This window comes from Chiloscyllium plagiosum, chromosome 25, assembly GCF_004010195.1.
Source record: "Chiloscyllium plagiosum isolate BGI_BamShark_2017 chromosome 25, ASM401019v2, whole genome shotgun sequence".
Lineage (NCBI taxonomy): Eukaryota > Metazoa > Chordata > Chondrichthyes > Orectolobiformes > Hemiscylliidae > Chiloscyllium > Chiloscyllium plagiosum.
The window spans coordinates 18,138,901-18,153,534 of record NC_057734.1 but is presented as its reverse complement, the minus strand read 5'-3'; the positions used below and the strand labels follow the sequence as shown (position 1 = coordinate 18,153,534).

The 14,634-nt window shown below is 39.7% G+C and overlaps 1 protein-coding gene across 5 annotated transcripts in view; it reads right to left on the bottom strand.

Moving 5' to 3' along the window:
- The window catches only part of ttc28 (tetratricopeptide repeat domain 28), a 745,244-nt gene that overhangs the window by 57,468 nt on the left and 673,142 nt on the right, over positions 1-14,634 (bottom strand). For all 5 annotated transcript variants that reach the window (XM_043715612.1, XM_043715614.1, XM_043715613.1 and 2 more), the window contains 4 exons: positions 11,812-11,991; positions 10,056-10,776; positions 6,296-6,420; positions 101-332 (listed from right to left, as the gene is read on the bottom strand). In XM_043715612.1, the coding sequence (XP_043571547.1) occupies positions 101-332; positions 6,296-6,420; positions 10,056-10,776; positions 11,812-11,991 (1,258 nt within the window). The remainder of the gene's footprint in view (positions 1-100; positions 333-6,295; positions 6,421-10,055; positions 10,777-11,811; positions 11,992-14,634) is intronic.

The window sequence follows — 14,634 nt, the reverse complement described above, 5'->3', positions numbered from 1 at the left end:
AACAGAACAGTCTGGGCATGAACAGCAGGGTCTGCCAACTAAAACAGCAAGTACAGGTTAACACACCAGGTAAAATTCCAATGCAGCATGCTATTTTTACCTAGGAGTGACTGGAGTGTGGTGCTGCACTGCTGAAGCCGATCTCCAGGGTCTGACACTGGAAAGAAGACAGCAGCTGGCAGTCCACTCGTCGGAGGGTCAAGCCTGAATCCTACTGCAGTAAGGAGTGACTGCCAACCTGGGACACCTCCCACTTTGTTCTCGACACTGTGCTGGGAGGTGTACATGGAATTCCGCTGGCCATTCTGGATTCGCTGCAGTGACTTCTCCACCTGAAGTAATAAAATCAGAATTGACTTTTCATTCCAGAGTCCTAGCATTTTATTTACTGCCAGAAAATCTATGAGAGACTAGAAAATAAGTCTTGAAATTATGCTAAGCATACCTCATTTTATATTAAATGGGTCAATTAAAATACACTAAACCACCAAATAGCGGAAACTTATAATGGTGTTAAGTGCTTATACTCCATTATGTGGCACAGTTTCAAAGCAGAACCTTTATAGGGCCATTTTCTAAATTTAAAACACATGAACAACTCTCTCACTGCCTTCCAAACTAATTAGACACAAATGGGTGAAGGTGGCATTGATGTCTAACCTGATCCATAGAAATTGCACCCACATAGGGCAATGATTTCCCTTTGGCTAATAGATGTCAAAATCCAATTTTTTTTCTTACTGATATTGACGTTCTGAATGAATTCTTTTCAGAATGGTTTAATGAGGTTGCTATAAATAATCAAATATTACATTCCTACATAAATTCCTAATCCCTGTCCTCCACTACTCCTGTATACAAGATAAAAATAGTGTGGAACTAGCCAAAACTTTTATTGCCATGGTATTTGCTTCAGCGCCTGCCTTTGTATCTATATCTACCTGCAGCCTGACTTGCTTCCCCAGGATGGTTAGGATACATCAACAAGCAGAATGTTTTCACAACCAGGCTTGTTACCTCAATTTCAACAGGATGATGGGCTTATAAAATGATTTTACAAAAACATTCTTTCAGAAGGATTACCACACAAAGCATTTGTTCAATGCCATGTTTTAAAAAAGCATGCTGTTTCTCTCACAATGTCCAACTCCTACATGAAATATAATTTCACAAATATAATGATTTAGGACAATCTAGGTCCAGAGAAATGCATATGGTTATTGCAAGACATGTTCGAGGAGAGTCGAGAGCGTGGTGCTAGAAAAGCACAGCAGGCCAGGCAGCGTCCGAGGAGTAGGAGAATCGAGTGTTCGGGCATAAGCCCTTCATCTTTCAGCTTAAACCCGAAATTTCGATTCTCCTGCTCCTCGGATGCTGCCTGACTTGCTGTGCTTTTCCAGCACCACATTCTTGACTCTAATCTTCAGCATCTGCAGTCTTCACTTTCTCCATATTCAAGGAGAGCCAAATAAGACTAAGAAACAATGTGGGAAAATGAGAGTTTTGAAGCCAATGTTGGATAATACCAAGGAGCAGCACTGAGCACCTTTCTTTTCCTGATCGTCATGGATGTTTTCACTGAGTAAGGGCAACAGGAGGTGCCATGGTCAATGAGGTTTGCAAATTACATTAAACATGACAGAATACTTGGAGCACTGGAGAAGAGCACTGGAAGTCAAAAATATATTGATCAGACAACAGGCCCAATTTATGACATGTCAGTTTGAGTCAGACAGGAGAATCAGAGAGCACGTGCAAAAATTACGGATCAAGACTTGAAGAAATTGGATGATTTCAAGAATATGGGGTCAGTGGTAGCATAAGGTGCAAGTATAAAAATGGGAATGAAGTAACAGATTAATCCTGATTGAAACAATTGGAGGATGTGCTGTGGAAGAATCTAAAGTCAGTTGTGAGAGTGGCCTTCATTTACAATGCAGGAGCTGGGAAACTTCAAGCAGAGAGGAGCAACGAATGGATGCTAAATGAGATGAGTACGCTGAAATGGAAGTGTGAAATAATGAGAAAGGGCAAATCAGAAACCAATACATCTGTGGAGTTGGTGAAAATTGAGTGTGCATCAAATAAAGTAGTTGAGATGAACAGAAATGATTTGGTCACCCATCACAGAAAGAGAAAATATGAGACATTGGGGATGCAAATGAGTGAGAGATCCACTCTGCCTCTTTCAGGGAAAGCCGACTCATTCATAATAATCAGGCAGGTGGCAGGGCCACCAGTGCAATTGGGACCCACTGGTGGAAGTCCTGCCTAGTGAAAACTACTGGCCTCTGATTGGCCAACTGCTCATGCTCAGCAGTACCAGACAGGAGACAATGGCCACCCCATGCCACATTGGCCAACGCACAGCCACATACCTGCCCACATCCCAGGACAAAGATAAGTTACATCTTGAAGTGGGTGTGGAAATCTTGAATTGGGGGTCACAGAGAGAGGGGTGAATGGAGGCCAATGGATTAAAAAGGTAGGGCTGGATGGGTAGATGGATGGATGGCTAGACCCTCAACCAGACATTGACTGCCTTTCATGGAAGGACTCTCACTAACAATATAATTTGCATTCACCACAAATCCATGCTGTTCAAGGCACATAGCTCATATCTCGCACATACAACTCCACTCTCCCACCCTACTCACTGCTGAACCGCAGCGCCACACAGTTTATATGTGCTTAGCTACATCCCATTAAAACATCCAGCTAGCGAACGTCACATACAGACTAGCAATCAGACAATTCCAAACATTGGCTTTTATATACAGTCAGCAAAAGCAAAATCAAACAAAATGGATGGGGGCTGCAGTAAGCTCCCACAATGCAAACCAAATGCTGGTATGACTATTTTATTTCAAAAATATACTTTATTCCTAAAAAATATCTTTGTATACATAGTCAAGGAAGCAGTTCGCTGCTGACGATACAGGATTCCCCTGACCACTTGTGATGGCTCCATATGATGGCCACTGCCCACTCCCATGGGCATTCGTCAGAAAGATCCCCTGAAGCTGATCAGCCCAAGTGGATGACTGACCATGGTCAAGAGCCAAGCATCTGTGTGTACTGTGTCTATGACTGATATTAGAGACCCTCTGAACAACAGTGGTCCTCCACCATTTGACTGAATTGAGAACTTGACTCCACTCACTTGCTGACATAGCCATTTTCTTAAATGAACATTAATTGCATTTGCCGTACATGCTGTAGGTATTATTCTGCTGTGGCACACAGTAAATTACTCCTCCTTGTTCACCACCAAATAGATCCTACTGACATCCTACTATGTGTGTATGCAAACGAACACTTCAATATGGGAGTACTGATTGATTTTGGCTCTGGCTGAAGTGCCAATGCACTGACAGGCAAGACAAGACATGGTTGCCACAAATCTGCGGATTTGTGGTGGATGAGTGAGCACTTAATGCAAACAAGCAGCCCTGAGATGCAGCCTGGGTGCCTATCCCTAGGAACAAGAAGTCCTCACAGCAGTCTTTCAATATTAGATACTGGGGTTAGGGTACCCCGCAATGAAGACCCATACTCCATAAGTGTCCTACAAGTGGAGTGGGGAGGCACCAGCAGAATCTGAGGGTTTGACAAATATTGGATGCCAATGTTTTTGCCCAAGGGGTGGGTGCGATAGATACCCATGGATTGTGCCCAGAGATGGTGTGTTGTGATAAGCAAGTTCTTTGCAGAGAGTGGTGAGCTGAAGTCACCATGTACCTGCTCTGACTTCTAGGTAAGAGAATCTTGCCATCTAGTTTAATCATGGAGGGTGGATAGTTAGGAAGCTGCAAATTAATGAGGCAAGATATGCAGTTACTAATGTCATTACCAAACAATAATTCCCCTTGATAGGCAACTTGACCCCGAGGACTTAGTTAAAAGATGCAGCAAATTGCTCCCAACATCAAGCTAGGCTTCCCCAGACTTCTTGTGTAGTTCTGCCATAGGTCACATTATTCAAGCTCCAATAAGATTCTGTCCTATGACTAACAATGGATCAGAATATGAATAGAATTGAATGGGCATAGGATGCAGAGGAGGAGCATAAGTTTAGAGAAGATTAAAGAAACAGGATCTGACAAAGCCACTTCTAAAAAAGGACATGAAATTGGCATGCATATTTTAATTGCTTAGTCTTTCCTCCAATTTTCTGTCCTCTCTACGCCCCTTACAGCTCATTGTCCGAGTGATCATTCTGTACAGGTATGAGTCTGGACCTAACCTCATTTTCTGGGCACAAATGTGCATCTTTGTGTAGAACATTAGTTTGCATCTGTAAAGAGCATTCACATGTTGTTTTTGTCCCTAGTCAGGGACAGCAGGATAATCCCACAACAGCATAATGATGGAATTGGAAACTTCCCCATCTGTGTGGATGGGTCTGCTACAGCAAAAAAATACTTAAAGTCAGAGGAAAAGCTAGATAGGCTAGAGTTCTTCATTCTCAAAACAGGAACTCTCACAGGAATCTGTCAGAGGAAAATTAAGAAGAATCATTGAAGCCAGAATATTGAAATTGTTTAGGTTAATGCATAAAAACATATGGAAATATGGTATAGCTAATTTTCCAGAAATACAAATGCAGACTGGATAAAGCACTTTCAAGATCTGAACGTCATGATCTATTGATTTAAAGAACTGAAACACATCTATAAAGTGTAAGATTTTTCAAATAAGGATTATCTGTTACTTACGATGTAATCATTGCTATATTTACTCCTAAACAGTTAATTCAACTTTTATTTTCAAGGATACACTTTAATCTCCCATCTTTACATTTTTATGGTTCATCTTTAACACTAATTTTAGTTCAAAGATGTAATGAGTTGCTCCCAACATCAAGCTAGGCTTCCCTGAACTTCTCATGCAATTCTGCCACAGCCCACATCATTCAGGCCCCTGCCCTTTCCCACTGCCCACCCCCTCACACACCCTGAGCGCAAAGAGAATAAATTAATTGTACTAGCTTTAAACATTTCTGTGGTGGACAGTTCTTAAAACTTGTTCACACATCAAATAACTATATGAAGTTTATGTTATTAACTAGTTTTAAGTTATTAACTAGTTAAAGTTATTTGGTTTTTAAGCATTAACAACAATGCAATGTATTCCGTGGATTGAAATGTGCAGCCATGATTTTTAGGTACTGGCCACTTTGCAAAAGTTGTATGAATCAGAGTCACAACCTTATTAGGCAGTTTATAAAACCTCTGTAAAGATATGACTTCAGCAAGGTAATGTATGGTGCCCAATTATTTTGCAACAAATAGCAGTCCCTCCTAAATCAGGGTCCATGTAATGACAATGTTTATCATATCAGAAGATGACACAAATTAGGGACAGGAGCAAGCAATTTACCCCCTTGAGCCTATTTCAGCATGCAGTAAGATCAAGGCTGATTTAGCTGTGGTCTTCATTTCACTTTTCTGTCTAGCCCCATGTAACTCCTGACTTTTGTTGGTCAAAGTTCTGTCCATTAGCCTTTGAATAGATTAAATGACCCTGATCGAACTATACAGCACAATACATCTTGCTGTTAGCTCAAGTTTGAGGATAACACCTTACACTGATGTTGCTCATCATGAGTAAAATCTTGCACATCTTGCAAGAGTTACACTTGGTGTCCAGCAGGACATTGTACTGGTTAGGGAGCTTGACATTATACTATGACGACAGCTCCTCAAGTTATTTTTAAAAATATTTGTTCGAGGGATATAACCATCACTGGCTAGCCCAGCATTTAATGCCGATTTGTAATTGCCCTGAAAAAGGTAATAGTGAGCTGCCTTCTTGAACTGCTCCAGTCTGTGGAGGATTGTGTACTCACAGTGCTGTTAATAAGTGACTTCCAGGATTTTGATCCAGGGACTGTGAAGGACATCTAGGTCCCTCTTTACTGCAGAACTGTGCAATTTCTCTCCATATTTAAATAATATTTTCCTTCTCTATTCCTCCTGCCAAAATGGACAATCTTATATGTTAGTATATATGTTTTTTGCTGGTTAGAAGAAGCAGTGTTATTCAGCTAAGGTCAGTTGCTATTTTCTAATACGTTGTGGGATTCAACTTTATTAACAGAAGCTCTTTTACTTTTTTAGTTTCAAGCCACAACCACAAGCCACAAATTCCAAACAGGGCTAATATTTTTCTTTGATATTAATAGTTACATTACAAAATATTGGTACCAAATTCCACAGTGATGTAGTTTCCCCCTCCTTTCCACTACATGTTACAAAACGCTGACTGAGTAGCTCACAAATGTACAACATACCAAGTGCAGCAGAACACGGAGAGCATCCCGAGCACGGTCAGGATGTTGGAGGATTTCAGACAGTGCCTGACCAATAAGAGATGAGGGGCTGTTCAATTTAACATCATTTCCAATAAGCGTGAAACCTGCAAAGGAAGAAAAGTTTTCAGACAACAAAATGATTAAATGTTCAAACCGTTAAAGCAAAAATGAACAGACATTTATAACCAGGCTATAATAAAAAGTGTGTAGTGTGATTGCATTATACAAAGCTCCTCTATAAACCATGAACAGTGATTGAAACCTTGCACAATGTAAAGTAACTGTAATGCCTGTATAATGTAACTTGTAAGCTAAATATTGAACTGTGACTGTGATTTCTGTACAACAGCAACTATATATCAACTGTAATCAATATAAAATAGTGACTGTAATTCTGTATTAGTATTATTAGAAAAGTAATTTCCATATTAAACATGATGAAAATAATCTATATATAATGCAACATGACTAATCATAATATAAAAGTGATTAGAATTTGATGCAATACTGCTGACAACACTTGACAAAACGGACCTTCTGGCCCAATTGTATTACGTCACCAAGATTATCTGCTTCCAGCTGTTAAATTGCCTCTGTGTCTACCTGTGCCTCAGCTCATCTGCTATTGCAATCCATATCCATACCTCGATTATCTCTACACTATTATTCCAATGCTTTTTACCTCGCTCCCAACCTTGCATGCTGCATAAACTTAAACCCATTCAACAGTCTGTTGCTTGTAACCTTATTTGCATCTAGAACTATTAATCAATTATGAATCCTCTACACACATCAGTACATAGACAACATACCGTTAAAATATTTTGGGATATTTGAGTGGGGGAGATGTACTACACAAATAAATATGTTGTTGTTATAATCTCTGTATCACATGTTCACTGTGATTGTAATCACAGTGACTGTAATCTCCTTCCAATGTATTGTGTTCGCATTGTTTAATGCACTAGCATAGAGTGAGTGATCCCTGAAGAACAGGCTTGGAGTTAAGTCAGGAAATCGGTTCTGTGTTTGGGGGAAGGGCATCTCCTTCGAGAGCTAGAAACTCAGAAATATGAGTTTTAAAAATGACGAGGCATTTTTAGTTGTTTTTACTGCAGGTCACCAAGCTGTACTGAATTCACTCAGAAGTGCATGAGAGGGTCAGGGTTTGGAGTGTTGGGCTGAGAAGAAATGCATTTTGCTCCTCCTGGCACAGAAACTTTAAATTTTACACCTCAACTCATGTGGATTCAGCCTGCCTCATATCCTTTAAAGAGCCAGTTTACCCCAACGCCTGTGAAGACCCTCTTTCAGATCATTTTTACTTCTATCCTGACCCAAAACACCTGCTTGAGAGAGTTATTATTCAGCAATCGTTATTGCTGTCAGACACAGGGCTGTAACCTCCAAACCATATCATAGCTATGATTCCTGAATATATCACTGTATAGTAACTATGGTTTCCATATTTGTGAAATATTTATATAAATTACAGTTCTTACGGACGTCAAATTAACAATTTTGCTCTTACGCACAAGCTTTCTCTACACAGTTAGTGCATTTCATGGTGTGAGCAGCCACTCATACAGAGTAACAGAAAAATAGAATAAAGTATGGAATGCTACCAATGGGTAAATGATACCAAAATGTAGCAGCTATAGTAACAACATAAAGTCAAGAGTTCGAATCTTATTGTGAAAATGGTGATACAAAAAGACAAGTCATCAAGTAATTTACAGCCTGGCAGGTAAATAAGCAGGAAAATGGTTCACTCATATTCTTGAGGGAAGGGTATTTGCTATCCCTCTCTGATCTGACTTACACTGAATGCCAAATCCAAACTGTACAGTTAACTTGTATGTTTGAATAATAACTTAAGAGCAGTTAGGAATGGGCTATGAACACATTTTTGCCAATGCCACCAACCTACATCTTAACAGCATTTTAAGATCCACACTCTTACTTAGATTTTAGGAAAAATTCTACCTACATATCAATCCAGCTTTTTCTTGAGGTAATTATACACAAAGCATCTGAGTGTGCAGCTGAATACTACCACTTTAAACTGAACGTGACAGATAGTCAATATCATCCTGGGGGCAGGATCACTACTAACGTTCTCTGTGGTGTTTTTAAACACTATAATTCACCCAAAATCTGCCAACCAAGTGCAAAATGATCAAGAAATTTTAAATGAAAACTACATTCCAAAGAGGGCAAATCAGGATATTCTGGCTTGCTTTAAGAACATTGCATTAGAAGCCGGCTCCACTATAAAACTCACCCCCAGATCAAATTAATCACCATTTTGAGATTCTGTTATTTGTATCTGGGGAAGCTCTGAAAGCTAAGCATTTTTTTCTATATTAAGAAACAGATATATTATTAAAAGTTCACTAAGAGATGATCCATTGTACACCAATGCATTTATTAAATGGCCCTGTGTATACACTTTTTGAGTCATTCTCAGTTATTTAGAATAGAGTTGTTCACAGATGATGGGGTAGATACACCAATTAAGAAAGTCTTCTATTTTGGGATGATTCCATTTTCAGTCCTATTAACAAAGCTGCAGCAGGTTGCCATTCTTAACTATATGAAGGAATATTTCCAAACTCTGTTTCTTAAATTAGCATTCTAAAATGCTGCTTGATTGCACTGATTCACGGCCAATTTCACATTCAATGATAGGAAAATGAGTTGAGCAAATACATTGAAAAAAAAACAATTTTATAAAATGAACACAATTTTAAACGAGATCACTGATTGTGCCCAAAGTGACAATTGTTGGCTCACATGTTTCTCCTTATGTCGGTATCACACAAATTGGTTTTCATATGAGATTCCAGCAGTAACGGGCTCATTGTAAATCAGAGGATAAATCCATTGATTAAAAAAAAACTTTCTGCGGTGTAAAACTGGCTATTAATTCATCCTAGGCCCATTTAAAGCCATTGGCACAAACAAAATTCACTCTGCTCTTTTTTAAAGTAGTTTCTGCCTTACTCTCATCTCTTTTCATCAGTGACAGTGATAACAATTTCAGCTTGTTCATTTCATGTCCTTTTTCATTAATTAATTTAGTTAATTAATTTGATTTTTTTGCAACAAAGTGCCCTTATGTGTATTCTAGTCTGCGTCCCCTGTTCTGTGAAATCTCAAGTACCTGTCATATAGAAAGGAACATTTACTCCCTTCTGCAGGCAGGTTATAGAAACTGACGGATAATCAAGGTTCCACAGGGACAAGGAGCAGACTAATCAGCTGTTCAGGAGGAGCAGTAGCGCCTCATTTACAGTGCTTTCCTTACTTACTGGATCTTTTCAATCCCAGTACTTAAAGGAAGACTATGTAAGGAGAGCTCTGTGTAAGAGCTTCCTCCATTCCATGAAGTCCATTGACTTTACGTTGTTACTATAGCTGCTACACTCCATTAACGACTCATCATTCTATTTGTTCCTCTCACTGGTCCTGGCAACAAGATTGATTAGATCCCCAACTGCCTGCAAATGTAAGTGAGAATGTGGGCAATAGGAGCACAAATAATTGGGGTTCAATTATCATTTATTTTGACTGGTCACCTCATCTCTTGTTTTCACTTAGTGATCTCAACATCTTGCATTTTATAGCATCGTTAGTGTAATCTACCAAAATATGGATATGGAGCTGGTCTTGTTGACCACCTAGTCCTAGAACATGTCAATACAGAGACTTTGTGTGCTGCTTGTTTTTCAGTTACCTGCCCAGTTTGAAGGATGTGCAAACTGCTTGCTGCTCTGCACTATCTTCATGGCTTCCCCAAGCGCTGCACTGGATTTCATTCCATTGAGCAGAGAGGAGTAGAAGGTGTGGACAAACATCTTGGATGCAGCCACAGGAACCGGCCAAAGAGAAACCAAAACACAGTGCGCTCCTGCAGCTAGAAAGGCCCGCGTCAGCCCAATAATGCCATCCGCTGTTACTTTATTGTTCGACTCTTGGTAGGAGCCAAGAACGACCAACTTGACAGGAAGGTGCAGTTCCAGGATGTCAGCTGCTGTCAATAAGAACTCCTGCAGCGGAGGGCTGTCAGTTATGCTCTCCACATCACTAGCATCATCTTGCATTCTCAGAGACTCTGGAATTGTGTAGCTGTTTCCAATGGAACTCTTCCCACCAATGGTGCTTCCTTCGTTATTTGGTGTGAGGACCAAAGCAGCTAGTTTCCAGGAAATGTGGGTTGCAAAATGAATGCATTCTGCCTGACTGAGCATGCTCATCACCCTTTCCTTGGTAGCGGCCGTGCTTACCAAGGGCTGGCAGCCCAGCAGCTCTGAAACCATGTAGGCCTCTTCCTCAGCAGAAGGCATGGGTCCCCAGAGCCACCGGTCCATTACTGCGGACGGAAGTGTGGGATTACCTATTACAGCTGCCATTGAGGTAGAGGAGCTGCACACAGATGTGCTCTTTCGAAGATGGGACTGTACAAAACAAGATACAAATGCATATAGTTAACTGTTTCAATAGAAGTAGGAAAAATTCCAAACATTTAAAGCCATATTCCAGAGGGGCAGTGTGGCCTCAACCTATGTTCCCTCTACCTTGAGGTTACTTTAAATCTATATTTCTTTACATGTCTAGCAAGAAACAGTAGCTTGGCCATTACCAGAGCTCGTTCAGTGTAGGCAATAGAAATTGTACAAGAGTCAATGAGAGTGACTATTCTGAATATATTCATTTAACAATATGGTTTACATAAAGGCTGTGAAAGGAGCAGGGTCGGATAGGAATCACAGAGATAAGTTAAGGTTAACTGAATGATAAAGAAGGAAGGGAGAAAATATTAGAAGTGAAATCTAGTAAAAGCTAAACTAGGAAGTAGAGAAGAGGGTATGCAAGGTGAGCTAGAGAGAAGGATAAAATTTAACTGCCCGGCCATACATGATTTCACAGGAGTTCTGAGTGAAAGTCTAAGTCTCTAGAGCATAATAAGAAGTCCAACAGGGTCAGTCCAGGGATGAAAAAACTGAGCAGGCCTTGCGAAGGTTAGGACATAATTCCAGGAGACGGCAATCTATTGTGAGGATACCGAATGTTTAATTAGTTCGAGAATGCAGGTGTGCAGGAGTGTGTCGTTGCGGTGGTAAGAAACATGGTGGAGGGATACAAACATGGTGGAGGGGGCTGGTGTGCAGGAGTAGTTAGCAGAAGGCAGCAATGAAATCAGACTTTCAGAACATGAGAATAAGGATTCTACTAGATAGACAGGGAGAAAGGGAAGAGAATGCCAGGCTCAGCAATGAAGTCCTGTATTAATACTAGGTTAAATTGATGGAAGCCTTGGGAGATATATATGAAAACTGGGTCCCTTGGATACAGTCATGCAGGGACAAAACATACACATAGTAGCTGTTTTAGAACACATTTCACTGGACAATGTTTTCAGGGCAAGCTTTATTGAAATTGCTAGTTCAATGAGGAAGCAGCACAGTAAAAGGGTTTTGACGAGTTCCTACCCTGGGGCTTCCTTGAAGAGCCCGGATTGAGGGAACAGCGATGATACTGAACCGTTCATACAGATATTCATTCGAAGAGCTCCCTTTCAGTAGAGCAAATGGAATGAGGTATAATTCCCCTTCTAGGACTAACACAAGCTGACGGTGTCGGCCAACAGGTCCACTGGAATGCATCAATCCCTAAAGAATCAATAGACAAAAAAATTGTTAATTATATATAACAAAATTTCATCTCTTTGGTAAACTAGCCTACTATAGCTCACAGATCAGATACTGATAATACTTCCTGGTTGAATCGATTATTATTTATAAAACTGACTCATTCTTTCCTCTTTGTATAGCATCCAATCAGATAAAGCTCTGTGCCAACAGCATAGTCAAGAGCTACCAGAATTCACCCCACGATAAATGAAACCCAAAGTGCTGACAGCTATATGTACTCCCCATTGTTACCATTCCTGTTCAGCTGCTTAATCTCAGCAGGTACAAAAGTGGTAATTTCACTATTACTGTGTTCCTGGTAAATTCTTGCTTTTAAATAATACCTAAATGGAAAAATCTTTAACCTTGGTCATCCCTATAATAAAACTAAACTGACCACCACAAACAAACATGACTGGCATTCTCCACTCTGTATGGATTTGCAAAACACTCTCAATCATTTCTATTTTGTACATTAAGAGACTCAGCCTGTTCTTGAATATTGTCAAACAAAAACTCATACCAACCAATACTTGCTCAGTCACATATTCCATCTTCAATATATTTAGAATTAGAGACTCTGGAATTTGTCAAGCGCTTTCCTATATCTTGGCAACCACTTCTCTCGAAAGGACATCAACAACAAGGAAACCAATCACCTGATCAGCTATGCCAGCTGAATGTTCGACAAACCATGGTTGTGAGTGCTTGACAACAAAAGTTTCCGCAAGTGAACAAAAATCCTAGTGTACAGAGTAGCTGTCATCAACAAACTCCTACATTTGAAAGAGATCTGGATTATAAGAGAGCTAGAGGAATTCGACCAGCAATGCTACCAACACATTCAACGAGTCAATGGGAGGACCACTGAGCAAATATTAATGTTCTTCCTGAAACCAGTTCGACAAGCATTCAGATAAAAGTCATGTAAAACAAATGATAATATGTCAATACTGTATCTAGTTGATGGAAAAGAGATTCCCCAGCAGATCCTATTTATTCAACTCTCAAATGGCCAGCATTTCAGAGTAGAACAAGAAACACAATAATGACATTCTGAAATTCTGTGTAAAGTGTAGACATATTGATATTAATGACTGGGAGGAGCTTGCTACCAATCATTCAAAATGTTGACAAGTTGTCCAACAAGCTGCATCTGCTCAGAGTCAAAACATCTTAATGGTGAGAAAGAACTGGTGTAAAGGAAGGAAGGAAAAGAAAATAAATGCTGCAGCCTGGATCCCACTACTACGCGGGGACATCCTGCTCCATGTGCTCAATGATCTGCAGGTAAAGATTTGCCCTGTTCAGTCACATAATGACCCATGGCAGAAACTTCTGAATGAGGAGACATCATTCTCAAATCAAGGGACAGCGACATCTCAAGTAAAACAACATAACAATGATACCTTTTGGAATTGTTCAGCAGACATCTTCATAGGAGTGAATAAATCAGAAGGGGGAGTTAAAAAAATAAGAAGTTCAAAGCACATGTACGCTCATCATAGCACATATAATGGGAAACCAAGAGTCTAGCAAGAATGAGGAACTTTAATAAATCAATACAGTACAAGTAATGAACTAATACCTAGAGAAATTAATATAACTAAGTGAAGACAAATCTCTTGGACCTGACAATGTGCATCCTAAGGATTTAAAAGAGATAGTTGCAGCAAAGGTGGGTAAATGTGAGTTTCTCAGAATCTAGGATAGTTTCTGAGGATTAGAAAACAGCAAGAATAACATTTCTCTCTCTTTGTTAAAAAAAACAAACAGGGAATCAAAGGACAGTAAGCCTTACATCAGTAATAGGCAAAATGTTAGAACCTTTTTTTGAGGACATCACAACAGAGCAATTAAAAAGAACATATGTATTAAGCAGAGCCAATACAGAACTAGGAAAATGATATCGTGTTTGACAGATATGTGAAGAGTTTTATGAAGAGATAACTACCCAGGTAGGTAAGGATGAGCCTTAGTTCATTTGAATTTTCAAAAAACATTTTGAAGATGGGGAGGCACTGTATTAGCATGGATTGAGGAGTTTAATTGATAGAAAACACTGTGGAGAAATGAAAGGGAAATACTCAGGCTGGCAGGTGATAACCATAGGGCTGCCACAAGGATTAGTTATTTACAATCTAATTATAACTTGGGTGAAACATTTGAGTGGAATACATATACTCTATTAATGATACAAAGTTAAATGAGAAAGTAAACATTACAGGGAGCACAAGGTGGCTACACTAGGATATGTAAGGTTGGGGGAAGAATGCAAATATATGTCAGATGGAATATAATGTGGCCAAGTTATCTATTTTGCAAAGAAAAATAAAAAAAACAAAGTCTTGAAGAGAGAGAGATACAGAAATGTTTGCCTTCAGAGATAGCAGGTGTCCTTGGACATGAATCACAGAATGCTAACATGCCAAATATAGCAAACAGTTGGGAAGACCGTTAGCTAACAGTTCGTTAGCTTTTGTTCCAAAGGGATTACAATATCAGAGTAAAGACATCATACTGCAATTATAAAAGGGCAATGGTGAGGTCACACCTGCAATACTGAGCACAGATTTGGCCTCCTCACCTGAGGCAGGATGTATTTGCCCTAAAGGAAGTGCA